The 21,958-nt window shown below is 36.5% G+C and overlaps 1 protein-coding gene across 1 annotated transcript; it reads right to left on the bottom strand.

Moving 5' to 3' along the window:
• Positions 1-1,830: 1,830 nt before the first annotated feature.
• LOC121382704 (acyl-CoA-binding domain-containing protein 6-like) lies at positions 1,831-20,071 on the bottom strand. The gene is made up of 7 exons (XM_041512245.1): positions 19,930-20,071; positions 14,560-14,624; positions 13,170-13,266; positions 12,345-12,533; positions 9,524-9,613; positions 9,019-9,049; positions 1,831-4,282 (listed from the first exon to the last, which is right to left on the bottom strand). The coding sequence occupies exons 1-7, from the start codon at positions 20,053-20,055 to the stop codon at positions 4,131-4,133; spliced, it is 750 nt and encodes a 249-aa protein (XP_041368179.1). The 5' UTR covers positions 20,056-20,071; the 3' UTR covers positions 1,831-4,130.
• Positions 20,072-21,958: the final 1,887 nt, after the last annotated feature.

The raw sequence follows: 21,958 nt of genomic DNA, 5'->3' as shown, positions 1-21,958 counted from the left end.
CACTGGGTTACGTCCCGCCCCGACAGCAGGAAGAGATAAGGCACCACGCATTTAGAGGACGACACATACTTGGCACTTGCTACACCAGTCGTGGAGCACTAGTTGCAATGACACACCTATCCTAAAAAATCAACAGCAACAAAAAAAATCATCCCCATGACCAGTCAATCCACCAAAATAAAAAACCCAACCCCACAAAAAAAAAGAAAAGAAAAAAGACCCCCCCCTCCCCCCAAACTTAACATAATGTCTGAATTTTGAACCTTGTTTAAACTTTTGTGATTTTAGAATTAAGATCCGTCATGGAGCAATGCTGTAAACACAATTTGCAAGATGCACACATGCAGCAGGTACCAATTAATCTTCGACATGATAAGACTTGTCAAATTTTAATTGAGGTCATCCGAAACATTATTACCAAAACGATCTTGCAGATGACAGTAAGGCGGCATATTTTGTTGAGCTATTTTGTAAAACCTATAACACAATAAAGGTTACAAGTATAAAGCACTGATAAGAAGGTGCAAGGTTGCATTTGCCACAATGACGACCTTAGAAGAACTCAATAAAATGTGCTTTCTGACATTGCCAAGACGGTATCTCACCATGCACTAGAAATCTCCATGTACTGGAAACCTTCAGGCCTAGGCTATGGAACGAAATAATGGAACACAAAAACAGCAACAGCAACTGTTGACTGCAAACAAAACCTTTATCAAGGGAATCAGTAATTTAACTGTTTAACTAGCAGGCAATCCAACAGCTCTTACATTTCTGTAGTTTATACAGACATATCTACTCTAGCAGTAAATTAAATGTGGTCTAAAATAACACATGGTCCTTTATTTTCCTCATCTGTATGTTATTTGTTGAACCGTGTGCATGAACCTTATTTAAATATATAAGCACAAACATAATTTAAAATCAAACTAGATTAGAAAACCTCTTAGCAAACAAGAAAAAAACAGAAGAGAAGAGAGTCAACATTGAACAATAAATCATTAATTTCTAAAGGTGTCCATGTACCAAATCGTTGGAAATGAAAAATCTGTAATTCAATTATAACTGTGTGTTTTATGAATCCTTGTAGAGATTTATACAGTACCAGATATATATATATATATATAAATTATAATACACAGTTGGGAAAATGGTAGTCTAACACTTGAATGATGACAAAACGTTAAAGGTGTTTTTTTATATTAATGACACCACTAGATCACATTGATTTCTTAATCATCGGCTATTGAAAGGCAAGGAAATGTTTTATTTAACAATGAACTCAACACATTTTATTGACGGTTATATGGCATCAGACATATGGTTAAGGACTATATCGATATTGAGGTAGGAAACCCGCTGTCGCCACTTTATGAGCTACTTTTTTCGATTAGCAGCAAGGGATCTTTTATATGCACCATCCCACAGCCTTTGATAAACCAGTCGTGGTGCACTAGCTGGAGCGAGAAATAGCCCAGTGGGTCCACCGACGGGGATTGATCCTAAACCGACCGTGCGTCAAGAGAACATTTTACCACTGGGCTACATCGCGTCCCTCACTGGCTATTGAATGACAAACACTTGGTAATTCTGACTTATTTTTAGAGAGGAAACCCGCTACATTTTTCAATTAGTAGCAAGGGATCATTTATATGCACCATCCCAAAGACAGGATAGCAGATACCACATTCTTTGATATACCAGTCATGCACTGGCTTGAACAAGAAATAGCCTGATGGTCCTACTGACGGGGATCGATCAGGCAAGGCTTTACCACTAGGTTTCGTCCCGTCCCTGGATAATGACAAAGACAACCCCAACAACTTTCTGTTAAAATTAAAACATCATCTCTTTACTTAAATATACCAGACAAATACATGTACATGTGTAAATCCAAACAAATTGTTCATAATGTATACATGTAGTATGCCTTTACACACATAAAAATTCAAACAAATTCTAACTTGAAAAGTATTTACTGTGGATATAAATGTATATTAACAAGTGAAAAATTAACAACTTGGATAATAAGTAATTATTATTATGGAAAACATTCAAAAGTAGCAAAACAAATTATCATTATCTAATTGTTATATCTTTTTGCTTGCTATTAAATATTTATTTTATAGATTATTTCACAATTCTTGTCACAACACAGAATTTACAGTATGTGTTTAGGTTACAAAACCCCAAAACCATGCTGGACAAATCAATTCCATATTATAAACAGCACTGTAGTTAAAATAAAATGTAAACAAATTGTTAAACAACTTCTGTCAGAAGAAGTGCTTGTCTTTTAAATATTTTTGTTTCTTGAATTATTAAATAAAAACGATTTCTGTTTCAGTAAAAATGAACAAATTAATGTTTAGCCCAAAAACACAAATTTATATTCAATGTACATTTAAGTACACAAGATAATGTCAAGGTTTGCATAAAATGACACTAAAGGTGGGTACAAGAGGGCGAGTGCTGGCAAACAATTTGACTGGTACCGTAGTGCTCTATCAAATCACATTAATTTAATGTTGGATGTAAACACCAGTTTAGTGAGCAATGACAAGTGCTGGCCCTCCTGAAAACGCCATTGGATTGTGCCTAGACAATCTTGAATGCTGGACACAAGTGAGCTGGCAAATCCAGTGATAATTTTAGGAGTGGGAGTCTAAGGCCATGCTCCCCCAATGTATATTTTTTTAAAAATGCATCCTGGGTTATTTTTATTCAGTTTTCCCATTATTTCAGGTGACTTTTGTATTTTTGGAAAAATTAGTGGCACACTGACTAAACATTATTGCTAGGCAAAAAGACTAAATTGGTTAAAAATGCTGGGTAGTGGGTAGACATGCCCAATGTGAGGATCTCCGTTTCAAAAATTAAATTCAACAATAAGAACACATTTTTCAATTTTCCATAATAGAAATTCTAATCAAGCTATTGTCAGCGGCCTTTATACAACATATAAGTCTGTTGCCAAATTTGTTATAAGACAAACCAGGGAAATAGGAGCCAGCTTTTAACTTTTAAAACTGAAAATAATACATTGTTTGTGTGATGTAGAAACATGTAGTCAGTATGGTTAAATGTTATCAACAAATGGCATGTGATGGTCTATTCTAAACGTGCTTATTCTATGTTCAATAATAAAAATATTACCGAGACTGCAGCTCAAGACCTTGTGCTGAGGGATCATTACATCAATATTCCTTTGCAGGACAAGCATTGTGACAGTACTGCTGACGCAATACAATACATATCGTCTACCGTCCCCAACAAACATTTTCAATATCTCCCAAGTTATATATGTATCATACCTCTGTGAAAATGGGCCAATCCTCATGAGAGTCAAACTTGATGTGTAACTTTATACGATAAAGCTAGAGGACTTTTTGGGGTAATGCCTCAACATACTGAGATCTAATTATTTTTTTTAAATACAAAAAGGGAAAAACAGAAAAGAAATTCAGCTCAAACAAAAACCTGGAAAACTATATATGCAAGAGATGAACAGACAGAAGGATGAATAATCAGACAGACGGAGGCAAAACCTGTAGTTCTTTCTTTTTCTTTCTTTTTAAATACTAAAGTATGTAAATACATTTAAATTTGACCATGCTACATAGTCGAAATTCAACCATAAATCATGAATTGTTGAAGATGAACATGTACCAAATTATTGGAAATGAAAAAATTGGAATTCAATTATAACTGTGTGTTTTATGAAACCTGTTCCTTTATTTAAATTTTGTATAGTACCAGTAATATAATATATAATATAAAGTTCAGTTGTGAACATTTTATACAGTCTACAAATTGAATAATAACACAGCTTCCCAGTTTGACACAAACTTCAGTTTTTTTTGTTTTGTTTTTTTTCAATATGTAACTGAAGCATGCAAACAAATTTAACTTTGATTGTGCTGCTACTGAAAAGAATACAGATACATTCATGACACAAAATTACAACTGCTGTGAAATATTATTTAACATATGACAAAATATCTATCATTTTAAAACAAATGGTATTAAATATGTACACAGAAATATCAAGTGCTCAAACGACCGTGTGATGGTTTAGTACAAACTGCAACAGATAACCAGATCTGCATTTGCTATGGTAACGGTTTCTATCAAGAACTAGCTTTAACCGTGGCTTGCAAGATGGGTATCAAGGTTTCTGAAGCACAGTCCAGGGGGGATAACCCTTCATTGTCTTTAACTGTTACATCGGCTCGATGACCAAGCAAAACCTCCACCACATCAGTGTGTTCACAGGATACAGCTGTCAAATGAGAAAACAAATACATTATTATTACATACACAACTATATGTTGGTGGCCTCTAACAGATGTGATGACAAACACTATCTCGCAAAATTTTAAATAAATATTCTTGAGAAGAAATATCTTTTGACATTCTAATCATGGTAATTACGAACCAAAATGATGTTGCTCTGCTGTTTATCTGCTTGTTTATTTTTCAAAACATAGTTACAGCATTAAATGTTATAAAAGTTATTTTTGGAAACAAAAACCAGATAGGATAAAGAGACTAACTGTATGTAAACCTGTTAAAGAAGGAGGCCTGGGTATGATAGATATATTTATTTAATTATATCAAGGCTTTAAAGATTACCTGGATTCGAAAATTGGAAATGAAAGATTCAAAACGGAAAGCTATTTTATTTCCTTGTTTTCCTCAATTTCATAATATTTCTGTATTTGGTAACGACTTCCCCTCAAAATGTTTCAAAAATGTAAATAACCTGTTTTGGAAGGACTGTATTCAGGCTTTTTATGACTTCTCGACAGCAATAAAAGTAACATCCTTTGAAATTTTCTTATCTGAACCAATTTTTTATAATTCCCAAATAAAAATTAATAGGAAAACCTTTTTGAAAAAGAAATGGCTTGAGAAAGGCATTTCTCTTTCTCAGATTTGCAATCTCGTTAATGAGCGAGGAGATTTTTTTACTTTAAATGAATTTAATGATATATATGAGTTAGATGTTTCTTTTCTAGAATACCATAGCGTCGTTAATTCCGTTAAGTCATATTTTAGGAAAACAAATATTAAAAAAGTTGAAACAAATATCTCCTGGATGATACTCCGGTTCAACGGACACTTTGCTCTATTAGAAAAGGCTCAAAATTATATTATTACCGTATTTGACAGGAAATAAGCCCAGGGGGCCAAGACAACTCATTGTGAGCTTAGCATGGGGTGGGCTTATTCCCAGACAAGGGGCCAGTTTTGTTGAAAAGCAGCCAGCTTACACTACAAAGAATTGTCAATCTAAGGTCACTGTTCTTAGCCAATCAGAATAAGGTATTTGCTTAATTAGCATTAACTGTGGACCCAGTGTGGTGGTAAAAATAGACATTGGTTTTTAGTTCATACTTGGGCTTGGATACTTCAGAGAAATACTGCAGGCATGAAATTGAAAACAATGTTACACACTGTTATTGTTATAGACTGCTAAATCTCACTGGTGGTAAAATATTGTGTAACATTTGTGTTTAATTATCTGCAGAGGTATGACCTTTTAAATGAACTTTGAGCAAACTTGCAATTTCATGTTATTTATAAGGTGACGAAGTTGGGGGTGGGCTTATTTACGAATTAGGGCCTAATTTCTTAAATGCTATCAAAATGGAGGGGGGCTTATTCAAAGACATGGACTTATTTCCAGTCAAATACGGTATATGTTAACGTTGTCGAAAGTTCCAAATATTGCCATACTAAAATGGTAACTTCATTTCACTTCCAAACTAAACTGGTCTGTTATCTATTTAAAGCCATTTATAACCACTCAAGAAATAAAATTAAGATGGTTCCAATATAGAATATTACACATAATACTGACTACCAACACGTTTGCTTATAAACTAAAACTTACTGACAGTGAAATGTGTACTTTTTATCATGAAATGCGAGAATCTATAGAACATCTATTTTGGGAATGTAAAGTTCAGCTTTTTTGGAATAATTTTTTGAATTGGTTATTAAAATCTTGTAATCATATATACTACTCAAATGAATTTAAGGGTCAGACGATATTTTCGACATTATTTTCTGAATGTCAATTATATTAGCTAGACCATAATGTCACGCATGGTATTGTTCCATTTTGACGAAAGTGGGTCTAAGCAACCCATACATGAATTAAAATCCACTGTCATTGACACTGTCGACTAGTTCTAATGGCGAAAACATGCTTACATTTGCACGTAAATTAGGGCGAAAGCGAAAGGTCTGCTAAGTGCCCATAACTTGCTTTTTCACAAAGCGCTTCATTTGCACGCCTTGCATGTGTATTCCATGTTCCCAATGCTGAATTTCCGTATAATTGGAGCTTGCGTTCGTGTACGGTGCACACTCCAAATTCGACAATGGTACGACGTCAACTGACTATCGAAGATCGAGGAAGGGCTATTGCTTGGCTTCAGGATGGCAATATGCAAAGAAATGTTGCTCTGAGACTTGGTGTCAGTCAGAGTGTCGTTGGCCGACTGTGGCAACGGTACCAAGCAACGAATTCTGTTCGAAATCGTCCACGTTCGGGAAGACCCCGAAGCACTACAAATAGAGAGGACCGCTGCATCACCAATATGGCTCTACATCAACGCACAACCACTGCACGCCGATTACGTGACAATCTGCGGACTGCGACTGGAACTCGAGTGTCTGATCAAACCATACGCAATCGTCTGAGAGCCAATAATCTACGCTGCCGTCGCCAGGCTGTTCGACCACCACTCCTACCACGTCACAGAACGGCCAGACGTCACTGGTGCACACTTCATCTACGGTGGCAACGTGTTCAGTGGGGTCGAGTGATGTTCACTGATGAGTCCAGGTTTAGTCTCCAGTTCAACGACGGTCGGGTTCGTGTCTACAGACGTCCTGGGGAGCGCTTCGCTGACGTTAACGTTAGACAACGTCACTGGTTCGGTGGTGGCAGTGTCATGGTGTGGGGCGGCATCTCTATCCACCACAGGACCCCCCTCTATGTGGTGGATGGCAATCTGAATGGAATCCGCTATCTGAATGAAATTATCCGGCCGTTGGTTCTCCCAGGCCTTCAGCAGATTGGCGGCGGGGCAGTTCTGCAGGATGACAATGCCAGACCCCACCGCGCCAGGGTGGTAACGGACTTTCTCAGACAACAAGGTATTGCCAGGATGGATTGGCCAGCATATTCGCCTGACTTGGCCCCAATAGAGAACGCCTGGGACGAATTAGGCAGGAGAGTTCGGGATAACCATGCCCCTCCGGCCAACCTTCATGATCTGGGTCAACTTCTTATGGCAGAGTGGCAGGCCATTCCCCAAGAGTTCTTCAGACGTCTGATCAACAGCATGAGGCAACGATGTGTCAAGTGTATTCGCGCCAGGGGTGGATTCACACACTATTAAACGAATGTTCTAATGTGTAAAATCCATGTTTGACAACCTTCAACTTTGACACCATGTCATGTGACTTTCTTGTACACAGTGACGTTTATTTGTGGGTTTTTGTAAATATGGAACAATAAATTAAATTTTTGGTGTAGTTTACATCATCAATCTAATACACTCTGAAACTTATTTGGTTATAAATTTTTGACCCTTAAATTCTTTTGAGTAGTATATTTAACCTAAATTTATCATTTGAACTTGTTATATTTGGATATATAAGTAATACTAAAACAGATAATATTTTTGATTTATTATTATTGTTAGCCAAGTATTTTATATATAAATGCATAGTGCAAAATGTACAGTTAAACTTTATTCATTTCCAAAACGAAGTTAAACAAAGATACCTGATTGAGAAACATATTCACTACAGTAAAAACTACTTTAATAAATTTGTTACCAAGTAGGCAATGTACCATTCTCTATTTGATATATAATATTAAAGTTACTTTTGTTCATTCATTTGTTTTCATCAGCCCAAACAGGTCATGTGAAATTGATGTAAAGTAAAACACCTTCATATCTGTATGCCTATTGTATATCCTACTTCTTTTTACAGACCACTGAAATGTTGTTATAAATAATGATAAATATGTACATAATCAAAACATGTGCGTGTGTATGTGTGTGCATATTTGTTTTTCTTCTATCCTCCTTCTCTCTCTCTCTTTCTCGCTCACTCTCATTTTCATATATCATTATATACTTTCATTTACTCTAGATACTTGTTAAAATCCAGGTCCTTGTGAATATATTATTTTAATTAAGTCTGCCTATAAAGTAGTAACTACATTATGTGTGTATAAATTATATATAAAATTACTGTAACAACCCATGTCTTCTCCCTTTGCATGGGTTGATATTTGTCAACAAGGTCAAGAAAAAATAAAGTTATAAAAAAAATAATAATAATAATAAAAAAAAATTTAAACAAATTTTGGTGTTGTAGTTATCCATCAACATAAAGCCACAACCAGTATTGCTCCTTGTGAATTGGAGTATTGCTCCTTATGAAGTGGAGAGTATGTTGCTGTTGAAGTGTATGAAGTGGAGAGTATGTTGCTGTTGAAGTGTATGAAGTGGAGAGTATGTTGCTGTTGAAGTGTATGAAGTGGAGAGTATGTTGCTGTTGAAGTGTATGAAGTGGAGAGTATGTTGCTGTTGAAGTGTATGAAGTGGAGAGTATGTTGCTGTTGAAGTGTATGAAGTGGAGAGTATGTTGCTGTTGAAGTGTATGAAGTGGAGAGTATGTTGCTGTTGAAGTGTATGAAGTGGAGAGTATGTTGCTGTTGAAGTGTACATTTCTGTGTTCTAATTTTGATAATAAAAATATGCTTTATGAAATCAATGGTATCCAAAATTGGTTTCCAAAACATTGTTTTAATGGAATCTAAAAACAATTTTCGTTTGCCACTGTCACCTGCATGGAACCAAAACATGTTTGCCATAAAATTAGAATACCCACAGTCTGCACTGTATCTACTGTATCAATAAATAGATGAATAACCCAGTACTAAAAGACACTGAAAGCTGAATGACTGGTACAAACATCACTTACCATAATGTAAAGGTGTTTGTCCATCCACATCCTGAAATACAGAGTAAAACACACAAAATAAAGAAAATGGATTCATATTTATATATTCATGGTAATGGCTGTCAATCTGCAGGAACAAAAGCAAGGTATGGAAAGATGTGTTTAGTAACACTGAATATCAAAAACATATCCAGTAGCATTATTTATACAATGATTGTTTTTAACATTTGCTTGCAAGCTAACATTATTTTAGCAGCCAGGGTACTTTGTGAGAGTGCTAACATTATTTTAGCAGCCAGGGTACTTTGTGAGAGTGCTAACATTATTTTAGCAGCCAGGGTACTTTGTGAGAGTGCTAACATTATTTTAGCAGCCAGGGTACTTTGTGAGAGTGCTAACATTATTTTAGCAGCCAGGGTACTTTGTGAGAGTGCTAACATTATGAATGGAGTACTTCAATATTCAATTTGATGCACCATTTTATCATAAATTTGAGTTTTCACAACAAAGAGATATTTACAAATACCTTGATGTCTACTGCAGCTTGCAGGGATAACAACAATTCCACCATCAACATGTAACCACGGTCACTGGCCCAATGCATCAGAGCAAGACCCTGTACAAAAAAAAGGAGAGAGAGAAAAAAAGAGAGTTAAAGATCATGAAGAAAACCACAGGAATAAAGAAAACACAGACCGAATAAAACTTCAATATTTAGTAACAAAGAGAGAACAGGAAATCTGCTTTAGAGCCCAGGGATATTTAACATATTAATGTGAATGAACCTAGTTATTTGGCAATTCTTGAAGTCAAATATGTTCTATATAGCTTTTCTACCACCAAATTACAAATAATTTCCAGCTTGATCAATCTGGACTTATTCAGCATTTTTGTGGTTTCTTGAGGAGCTGAAAATGTACTTACTGCTGTATGGAGATAGAATAAGGGAGATAACTCTTATACTAAAATATCTCAATGGAAGGGTTTAGAGATAATTTTCACAAAAATAGCTCAATAGGGCTAATACCTCAGTGATGTTTTGAATGATCAAGAAGATTGTTTTGTTTAATAACACCACTAGAGCACATCAATGTATTAATTATCAGCTATTGGATGCCAAACATTTGGTAATTCGGACATATATTCTTAGAGAGGAAACCCACTACATTTTTTCATTAGGCCAAACAAAAAAATAGGTGTGTTTCCAATTGCATCCCCCCAAAAATTAGGGTAGGTAGGTAGGTTTTTTGGGGTTTTTTTCCCTTCCCTTTCTTCCTTAATGTGTGTGTACTTATATAACATTATCTATAAATAATATATATGGATTTGTGGCATAAACAGATGTTATTGTTATTGTTGTTGTCGTAGTAGTAGTAGTAGTAGTAGTAGTAGTAGTAGTAGTAGTAGTAGTAGTATTGGTAGTAGTAGTAGTAGTAGTAGTAGTATTGGTATGCACTGTTTGTGTATTTCCTTAAATTAATGGGACATTTGTATTGATTTCATTGTTCTTAATTTAAATACTTTATGCAAACATTTGAGATGCATTAATAATAAGACCTGTTAATTTAAGTGAAGACGAGAATTAAGCTGAATTGATATGATTATATTTAATCGAAATAACCTGTACCAAGGCTATGTTCGTACATTCGGTTACTTCCGTGACCGACCAAGCTGTTCGGTGGTAGCTAATCAGGGGAAGGAACTCTATTACAAAAGCTTTTCCATAATTTCTCGATGTTTTTCGGAAGGGAATTACATGTGCAAAATGTATCGTATAATAGTACGTAAACAATGTGCAAGGAAGGAAATACTCTTGTTTGGTGATGTTGTCCTCTTTTATTTTTACTTCCTTTTTTTTTCAGTTATTTTTTTTTCCAGTTTTTTTTTTCAGTTTAAGAGAAAAAAAATTAGGGTCGGGGGGGTAAAACTAGGGACGGTCGGTCGACTGGAAACACACCTATTTTTTTGTTTGGCCTTAGTAGCAAGGAATCTTTTATATGGAACATCCCACAAATAGGAAAGCACATACCATGGCCTTTAATATACCAGTCATGGTGTACTGGTTGTGATCGGAAAAACCCCAGTCATACATTGGGTACACCGAGGTGATTCGACCATACAACACAAGCACTATTGGATGTCAAACATTTGGTAATTCTGACACGTAGTCATCAGAGGAAATCCGCTACATGTTTCCTAATGCAGCAAGGGATCTTTTATATGCACTTTCCCACAGACAGGAAAGCACATACCACAGTCTTTGTCCAGCTGAGGTGCACTGGTTGGAACAAGAAAAACCCTAATCAGTTGAATGGATGGATCATCCACTGAAGTGGTTCGATCCTGTGATGCAAGCACCTCAAGTGAGCACTCAACCGACTGAGCTAAATCCCACAAGAGTTTTCAGAGAAAAGCGACAAAATGTTTTCATTAGCAGTGTTGGAGCACTTGTTAAACAAACAACCAATAACCCATATCCTGCAGGGACAACAATGACAGCTGAATATATATATATATATATATATATATATATCCATATCCACACACACACACACACACACACACAAATGCCAAGGTCAGAGTGGACTGGATAGAAGCACAAAAATACATGAAAAAAAGCCCCAACCCATAAAGCCTTGACAAATAACAGGATTGAAAAGAAAGTTTATGCTGTTTCACGACACCATTAGAATACACTGATTAATTATCAGCTGCTGGATATCAGACATTTGGTAATTCTGACACAGTTATCAGAGGAAACCAACTATATTTCCCTATTAATAGCAAGGGATGTTTTATTATACTCTCACATAAATACACCAGTGATGGGGCACTGGCTGGGACTGGAGATATCCAACTGGTCTGCTCAAGGGGTTTGGTCCTATGACCCAAGCAGGGCGAGTGCTCTACCCACTGTTCTAAACCCCAATGCATCATAACCGGAATGAAAGATAAAAGTTTGTTTTGTTTAACGACACCACTAGAGCACATTGATTTATAATCATCGGCTATTGGATGTCAAACATATAGTCATTTTTGGCAGTCAGAGGAGAAACCCGCTACATTTGTCCATTAGTAGCAAGGGATCTTTTATATGCACCATCCCAGACAGGATAGCACATACCACAACCTTTGATATACCAGTTGTGGTGCACTGGTGGTGACGGGAAATAGCCTAATGGGCCCACCAACGGGGATCGATCCCAAACCGACAGTGCATCAAGCAAGCGCTTTACCACTGGGCTAGGTCCTGCCCCTTAACTGAAATGAAAGGCGAGTGATCAGTTTTTGTTTGGCAGAGAGTAAATAGTATCTCGGAGCTAACCGAGTACCAAAGTACAACAAACCATATCATCGAGCGAGTCCACACTGTTTGTCTTCTTTATCAGGTATCTTTTCACCTGCTCAACGTTGCCTTCTTTACACCAATCAAAGACGTTTTTTTGATCATCGGATATGTCATCATCAGGGTTATACATTGTGCTGACAGCAACACCCAAACCTCCAGGTTTCTTTTCTTCTGTAACATTCTTTGCCTATAATTAATACTGTTATTTATAGTTATTGTTAATTAAATATGACGACAAACTTGTTGGCTCCGAAACATCTGCATAGAAAAGTGAAAAAGTATAATAAATATTTTTTTAAATATAACAAAAGTTTCCAATTAGTAAACAAGAAATCGGAGTTTTAATACACAATTTTGCCTGGACAAAATGGCCATGTTTTATTTAACAAGGCACTCAACACATTTTATTGACAGTTATATGGTGTCAGACATATGGTTAAGGACCACACAGATATTGAGAGAAGAAACCCGCTGTTGCCACTTCATGGGCTACTCTTTCGGATTAACAGCAAGGTTTTTTTAATATGCACCATCCCACAGACAAGTTAGTACATACCATGGCTTTTGTTACACCAGTTGTGGAGTACTGGCTGGAACGAGAAATAGCCCAATGGGCCCACCGACAGGGATTGATCCTAGATGGATCGCACATCAGGCGAGCGCTGTACCACTGAGCTACGTCCCGCTCCTGCGTGAAATGGCTACATTAGTGTTATGTTATGTTATCAAAGCAAACTGTATCCTAGTTTTATGAATGTATGACACCACAGGATGAAAAATATACTGGTTGGTGCATTCCATATTTTAGTGTCATAGGACAAACCTTTTCATTCCATTCCGGTGCAATGTTATTTACAAGGGTCACATACTCCATCATGGCCTGAGACTTAGTCATGCTACCCAACTTTTTCCACGCCTCCCTGAAGTGGAAAAACAACAGTGAATAAACCAACAATATTGTAACATAATGTGGAAATTAGTATAAACATCATGCAAACTAAAAGACTGAAGTGCACAATCCCTTAAGACTTCTTATTATGATCAAATGGTAGCTTATTAACTGTAAAACAGATCTTCACAATCCTAACATTAGAACAGCACAGGCCTCTGAAAATTGCAACAATGACTGTTTCCTTCGCGTATCGTTAACGCAAAACTAATTCAGTGTAATCTATTTTCCATTCGCGAATTAAATTTGGCAAATTATTTACATGGACGGGTTACGCCAAAAGAAAATGGGTTCCTGAATTTATATTTGCGTAACCCATAAATGGTTTATGCAAATATTGAATTGTCAGAGACCTGGAGCATATATTTAAGTTAGATTCTACATGTAAATTGTATCCATCATCTAGTTTTGGGAATCCATTGGAATGGCATCATCGAACATCAGTTATAATCAGTTTGCACCAAGCAATCAACTTTCTATTAGTATTACACAATTGGTTAACATTATATATTATAAAAAGAATTTGAATTACAAAGTTAAACATTGTTTTCTTTAATGACACCACTCAGGGCTAGCTCTGGCACTCGCTAAATTCACCAACTACAAATTTCAAAAACACTTGGTGAATTTTATTTCAATTTGGCAAAATAATTTCAGGTAATAATTGTTATTTTGTTACAAAATTACTGGAGTTTTGAAGTTTAAATAGATAATTTGGCGAAATGTTCTGTTGACCCAAAGCTTGTGCACATTGATTTATTCATCATCAGCTACTGAATGTCAAACATTTGGTAATTCTGACATATAATCTTAGAGAGGAAACCCTCTACATTTTTCCATTAGTAGCAAGGGATCTTTTATAAAAGCTTAACGACACCACTAGATCACATTGATTTATTCACCATCACCGCACATCAATGAGCACTTTACCACAGGGCTACGTACCATCCCAATTTGAATTATATCAATCATGCAGCTCATATTGTGTTCATTGCTCATTTTACATTTCATAACTATTTAATATCTCTTTTCTTTATGTACATAACAAAACAAACATCAACCACATATTTACATAATATATTCTATCATTTAAACTGGAGAAACAATTAGTTAAAACATTTCCCCATACAATCGATTATAGATTTAAACAACTGATTATCAAATTGGTTGAACCAAACTGATCAATTTTCGATAATACGGTAATCAATCACTAGAAATATCCGTTCAATATTAGTAGATTCAAGAAATTCACCAAAAATACTACCATTTTTGTTTTCCTTGAAAGTCAAAGAAACTTGGCTTTGGTACATTGCACGATCCTTCATTTGCCTAAAAAGAAACAATGACAGTGATGACAAAACATTCTCAGAGTACTGCTAAAACAATACATGTCCCCTACCAGGTACAACAAATCTCAAAGTTCAAGTGCCATTACTCGGTAAATCGGTGCAAAAGTCAACTGTAACTGTACACGATAAAGCTATATACACACTTTCTGTTCAATATCTTGAGTCACTGCAAAAATAAAGTCTGTAAAACTATACACAGGACAGATGGCCATACAAATGGACAGACAACCTATAGTCCCCTCTGGTTGGACAGGTATGGAACTAAACATAACACAAATTGCATTGTTATGGTACAGGCCTCTGAGAATTGGACATTTGCGCAAACCATTTATGGGTTACACAAAAACAAATTAAGATAACCCATTTAATTTTTATGTAAGTCAACATGACCACGTAAATGATGACATCAATTCAACACACAAACGAAAAATGGGTTACGCAAATTATACATGTACTTACACTAGCGACGTACGAATGAAACTAATGTTCTTTTTTTAGAAGCCTGTGATGGCATGTACAAATGTAACAGGGAAACGAGTTTCAGTGATCATTGAATCATTCGATTCCAATGTTTATAAACATACAATTTACTATATTTGGCATTTCAAATAGAGTTAGGTGGTATTGAAATTTGAGATTTGGTATCGATATTGGTATTTTTAGGATGGTTTACCTCATTATCGGTATGGTATTCGGTATTGACACAATACCAATACAGATACCGAGCTAATTTTATCTAAAAATAATTTTATTTCCACACAATGATTTATACCAAACCCATTTTGCATTCGTCAGATATATTGTTAGTGCTTTACTAAATGGCAGGAAACATTTTTCAATATTGAAATTTTGGTATTTTGAAATTTGCTCGGTAACGGTATGGTAAATTGGTATTGACATCATACCAATACCAAACAATATATATACGGTATACTGCCCAGCTCTAATATTTCAAATAAACTAAAGTCTGAGCCACATTGTTAACAACTAAAATAAATTACTCTCCTACCTTTAATTAATTTTAAGATTCCCCCAACATTTTGTCCAGAAACCTATCGCAGAAAACCATTACATTGAAATAGATTGCATATACTAGATTCTAACAGTGTCACCTATATCTACTTTGCTGTGATCTCCTATACTTCGCTATGATCTCCTAGGACAAAACGCATGTAATTTTTCACCATCTGCAATTTTGCTTTTTGATGAACTACTCTTCACGAGGGGTGGAAGCCTCAAGGTGTGTGATGTAATTAATATGTCATAAGTATTGCCTAAACCATAATGCATGTCATGATGATAATAAGTCATGACCGTGTTAGATTACATCACATCCTTACACCACTCTTGAAGAGTATTCCATAAAAAAGAAAAATGGCAGCCTACATGCTTTTTGTCCATGGAGATTTCAATGAAGTCGATATTAGTGACATGGTTACCATCTAGTATCTGGAATCTGTGTTACTGCAATGGGTTTTTTAAATGATTTCTGTCTGTGGGGGAAATCTAACAGTAATTACTGAGGTAGGAGAGTAATTTAGCGTAGTTGTTAACAATATGGTTCAGACTTTAGTGTCAAGAACTGTAGCATGTATCAGCTGTAAATATTGTTAGCCATGTTTGGGATTGAGGGAATGAAATGAAATGTTTTATTTATTTAACGACAAACTCAACACATTTTATTTTCGGTTATATGGTGTCAGACATAAGGTTAAGGACCACACAGACACTGAAAGGAAACCCGCTGTCGCCACTTCATAATGGGCTACTCTTTTCGATTAGCAGCAAGCGATCTGTTATATGCACCATCCCACACAGGATAATACATACCACGGTCTTTGTTACACGTTGTGGAGCACTGGCCGGAATGAAAAATAGCCCAATGGGTCCACCAATGGGGATCGATCCTAGACTGACTGCACATCAAGTGAACGCTTTGCCACTGGGCTATATCCCATCCCTTTGAGAGAATGATGCAGACTGGGAGAGGGAGGAGGGAGGGAGGGAGGGAGGGAGGGAGAGAGAGAGAGAGGGAGAGAGAGAGGTGGGGGAGGGACACACAGCTTTTGGTTTAAAATGCTAAATTGCAGAGAAAAAAAACCCCAGTTAGTCAGCGTCACCATCGTCATTTATCTGGCAACATCTGTTACTGTTTTACATTCTTTTAAATTTAGGGCAGTGACCCCAGTATTCAACCAGTGTATTTAATTAATTACCATACTCGTTTAAACTGAATAGTATATAGATTTTCCCAAACAATTTGAACATACGCAACAGGGTGAACATTCTTTCTTCCAGAAACGCAATATAGCAGACCATGTGAATGAACTTAAGTACATAGTCATCTGCTATAGTGATATTATGAACATTGGCCATTTTTATAGCATGCTATTACACCATCCAACATCCCATGAACATTTGCAATACTTTTAATCCATTTGAAATCTTTAAAAATTTCTTTAATGTTTTTATTTATAATAAAATAGAGCTGGCAATGCAATGTGACTTCAGTCATTATAATTTTGATCCTGTGACCACGTGATCAAATAATGACATATAATAGAGAGGGATGCCCCAGTATTGGACAAATAGAGGATACATTCCCAAAATAAACTCCCAAGAACCACAAATTTACTACTTTTATGTCTTTTGGTGCTGTTTGTACTTACACAATTATATCTTTTTATTTTCAGTCTAATATCATTATTTGTAAATTGAGATAGGACCAAAGAGACTGTTCATCAGAAATTATGTGTGTGAATGTGTATACAAGCCTGTGCGTGCGTGCGTAAATGCATGAATATGTCTTATAGTTGTTAAAATTAACACTTTTTTGATTTAGTTGTTTGATATATGCTGCATTTACTATAAAAGCAACTTCAAAGTTTAGTTTTATTAGTTAAATAGAAAGTGATCGAATACTGGGTCATCTGGTCGAATACTGCATACTGTTCCTTGCGGCACTCAAACCTACTCTAGTCAGCGTATATCACATGAACAAAACTTGGGTCTATTCAGTGAATAGCATTGCCAGTAAGTATGTACGAAGAAAAACAATTATTAGCAAATGCCAATAAAACAAACATGTTATAATCCTTTCTTTCTTAAGTGATCGAATACTGGGGCCGTTGCCTAAACTGTTTATTTTATGAATTGAATGATTTAAGGCCATGAGAATGAAACTTATAGATTTGCGTCCACCACCGCCCGCATGCTGTGAAAGGTACTGCTGAAAATTTTCATTATTTACAAAAAATGTCATTATATGCACAAAAAAGGCACTTAATGATCATGATGATGATCATGACACAAATTCAAGTTCCAAATTGTCAATAATGGTAATGTCTACGAGGTCCTTCGTGCCAAAACTGCCATCTCCGTCATAAATTCTGAAGTGTAGCCCAGTAGAGCATTGAATCCTCCGGTCAGCCTATTTACTGCCCGGTAGCCCGGGCATTGCCCGGAAAACCAGAGCCCGGATGTTAATGCTGCGGTGTACATTGTTCATATTTGGCACAAAGATACACCTCGGGATGGTGCATCTATATATGTTAAAAAAATAAATGTAGGAAATTAATTTTTTTGACAAAATCGCACTTTTCATGTTTGGGCTGTACATAACGAAATCTGTATTCACCGCCCGAAGAAGGAAACATCAATTAATCAATTAAATATGGCATATACAATCATGGGATTTGGCATAACAATACCTATCAGTGTCATGTATTTAAATATGTACAAAAAAAATATGTGTACAAAACGAAAATAATTTTTAATAACGTTTTTCATCTTTGGGCGGTGTACGTCACGAAAACGTTTCCTCACAGCCCGGAGACCGAATGTCGCCCGGAGACAAAACCAGAGCCCGGGTGTTAATGCTGCGGTGTACATTGTTCATATTTAACACAAAGATATACCTCGGGATGGTGCATCTATATATGTTAAAAAAAAAAAAATGTAGGAAAACAATTTTGTTGACACAATCGCATTTTTCACGAAATCTGTTTTCAGTGATTCACTGCCCAAAGAAGGAAACATCAATTAATCAATTAAATATGGCATATACAATCATTGGATTTGGCACTCACAGTTCAGTGGAATACAATCCTTCTGAATTTGCAACAAAAATATTCTTTTTTTTTTACATTCATTAACACCCGGTCGAGGTATTCTTTACACTTAGGGACAAGTGTTTCTATCCTTCGATCTCTTGAGATCAGTAATTTTAACGTCAAATACTTGTTCATTTAACGAATTAGTGAGCCCACATTTGCCAAAGATATTGGAGCAGATTTCATTCTGAACTGACACAGAAATTCCATGCTCACTAAAATGTCGCCGAACATTTTCAGCAACATGCCTCTGACAAAGTATGTGTTTGCTAGAAGGAAAGTTTGCTGTGACACTGATAGGTATTGTTATGCCAAATTCCATGATTGTATATGCCATATTTAATCAATTTTGATGTTTCCTTCTTTGGGCGGTGAATACAGATTTCGTTATGTACAGCCCAAACATGAAAAATGCGATTTTGTCCAAAAAAAAAATTCCTACATTTATTACTTTAACATATATAGATGCACCATCCCGAGGTGTATCTTTGTGCCAAATATGAAAAATGTACACCGCGGCATTAACATCCGGGCTCTGGTTTTGTCTCCTGGCTGTGAGGAACGTTTTCGTGACATACACTGCCCAAAGATGAAAAATGTTATTAAAAATTATTTTCGTTTTGTACACTTTTTTTTTTTTTTTACATATTTAAATACATGACACTTATAGGTATTGTTATGTCAAATTCTATGATTGTATATGCCATATTTAATTGATTAATTGATGTTTCCTTATTCGGCCCGTTCGGGCGGTGAATACAGATTTTGTTATGAACATGAAAAATGCAATTTAAAAAAATATATAAAAATCCTACATTTATTTTTTTAACATATATAGATGCACCATCCCGAGGTGTATCTTTGTGCCAAATATGAACAATATACACAGCGGCATTAACTTCCGGGCTCTGATGCCCGGGCTGAATACTCAAGCAGGAAGCAGTATATTCCAAACATTGCCGAAAATTGCAGAACTCTTGATGTGTCGACCTCATTTGGACTTGAATCTATTATGGAAATAATAGATCAATAAAAATAATGAATAATGAGAAAAAGCCTCATGTGCTTTTAAAATTGTTCGGACGCAAATCTATAACTTTCATTCTCTTGGCCTAATCAACTACGAATTTACAGATTTTACCAAGTATGGTTGAAAAATAAATTAACTGAAACCTGCTTAAATCGGGCATAAAGATATAACAGTTTATCTGATTCTAATTTTGCAGCAATCAGTCTGACATAGCCTGAAGCCGATTTAAATAAACTTTCTAATTTATTTGCATCAACGTCATCTGCCATTCTGGGTTTTTGCTGCTGTATTTTCCACATTAAAGGAAAAAGCTCTTCACTTACGCCGAGAAAGGACCCGGGCAATACTGAAGTCATAAATGCGGATAAAAAAAATATAAAATTCTATAACTCTTTCCACAAAGTCAAATGTACTCACAGTGAAAGATACTGGAGTAATAAGTAGTAGATAAAACAAAACAACAAACAAACAAACAAACATACATCTAATAATACTCACAACGTGAAGGCCATCCTATAAATGTATTAAATGAACATTCAAAAATGGCATAAAACTATATGCTTTTAATTTGCAAGAAACGTGGGCTGGAGAGAGAGAGGGGGAGGGGCAGGTGGTGGTTGGTGTGGTTACGGACACAAACTATCAATCTGAATAGCATATTACAAGTTGTGCTTCATTTGAATGATGTATTTCCAAACCACTCTTATGGTGACTGGACATTAAACACCAAAAGCACCACCAGATACTTTTGTTTAGCATACATGATATCATCACTATTAATATTTAAAATAGCAGAACGTAAGTATTTTAAAATTACACTATTATGAGTTATTTATATACGTGTAGTTTAAGTATAAATTTATTTGCATTACCTGTTTTGAAGACTTTACCGAAACGTCCCATTGTCTTTTCAACTCTGTCCCAATGTAATATTTTTGGAAATCAAGTTTTAATTGTTTTTGTTTTAATTTTTGTTTCCTCTCTCTTTACGTTACATCATTTTAATTTCATTTATAAATACTTATTTTCATGCTTATATCTAATTAATATTCAAGCACGATGTCCTGGGCACACACCTCAGCTATCTGAACTGTGTGTCTAGGACTACGTGTTAGTGGTTTGTTGTTAGTAGTTAGTAAGATAGAAGTTTGGGTAGTATAGGTATGGGTACTCTTTTTACGTGCCCATATCCCGAAGGTCCAGGCCCGCCCACCCCGGATTTAGTAAAGATGAGAATAACCATGTCTGGTCAAACAGAAAATTTGACTGCTCCACCAAAGTTGAAGGTGATTGGAGCAATTTAGACGGACTGCCAAAAATAAAGGGTACCAGACTATTTACAAAAACACCAAACAAACAAAAAAATTTGAAATGGCGGCCAAAAAGTTTAAAGTCTGACAAGTCCATACTCACGGAGGCTAGGATGTTGGTAGGAGGTTGTCGTCTATGGTGAAGAGAGCCACACCTTCGTATCAAGTTGGGGCACCAGCGGGTAGATCTGCGGCTTCGCTAACAGCTTGGTGACCTTGGGATACTGCTCGCTGAACACTTTCTTCATCAGGCGATGTATAGAGATGTTGTCCATTTCTGCGAACAGCAGACCCCGGCTGTAGCGGTTGTCCCCATGGAATGTCACACACACTGCTTGGCGCCCGTCCTTGAAAGTCACTGGGTGCACCTCGTATTCTTCTTCCCGTCTGGGATGTCCTCGAAGTTCATGCAACGAGTGACGCTGAGCAGGTTCATGATGTTATCTGCGTCGAGGATAAAACATCTAGCGTAGCGCCTGCTAAGCTTCCCGTGAAGAGTCCAGGGCTCTATAGTATCTCCGGACTCTGCACCTGAGGGGGTGGGGGTGGGGTGGCTGAGGCTGTTTCGGCGGTGTCCTCATGGTGGTGGTAGCTGATGACGTTTCCGATTTCCTCTTTCCAACAGCACCTTGACGGACCTGCGATTCGACGGGGGCCACCTGTAGAGTCGATGGCCGCTCCGGAGTCGCTGAAGTAGGCGAAGGTGCGGATGTCCATGGTTGAGAGGAACCAACGTAGGGCATGGGTTACCACGGCGCAGAAGACCAATCAGAAGTGGGTCGGGCAGGTGCCTCTTCCTACACCCCCCCCCACCCCCCGGCGCACCACTCCTCTTCCGCCACCTTCCATTCTTCTGTACGCG

Source organism: Gigantopelta aegis, chromosome 10, assembly GCF_016097555.1.
Source record: "Gigantopelta aegis isolate Gae_Host chromosome 10, Gae_host_genome, whole genome shotgun sequence".
Classification (NCBI taxonomy): Eukaryota; Metazoa; Mollusca; class Gastropoda; order Neomphalida; family Peltospiridae; genus Gigantopelta; species Gigantopelta aegis.
Note: the sequence above shows the minus strand (reverse complement) of the source record. Positions and strands in the feature narration are given on the sequence as shown.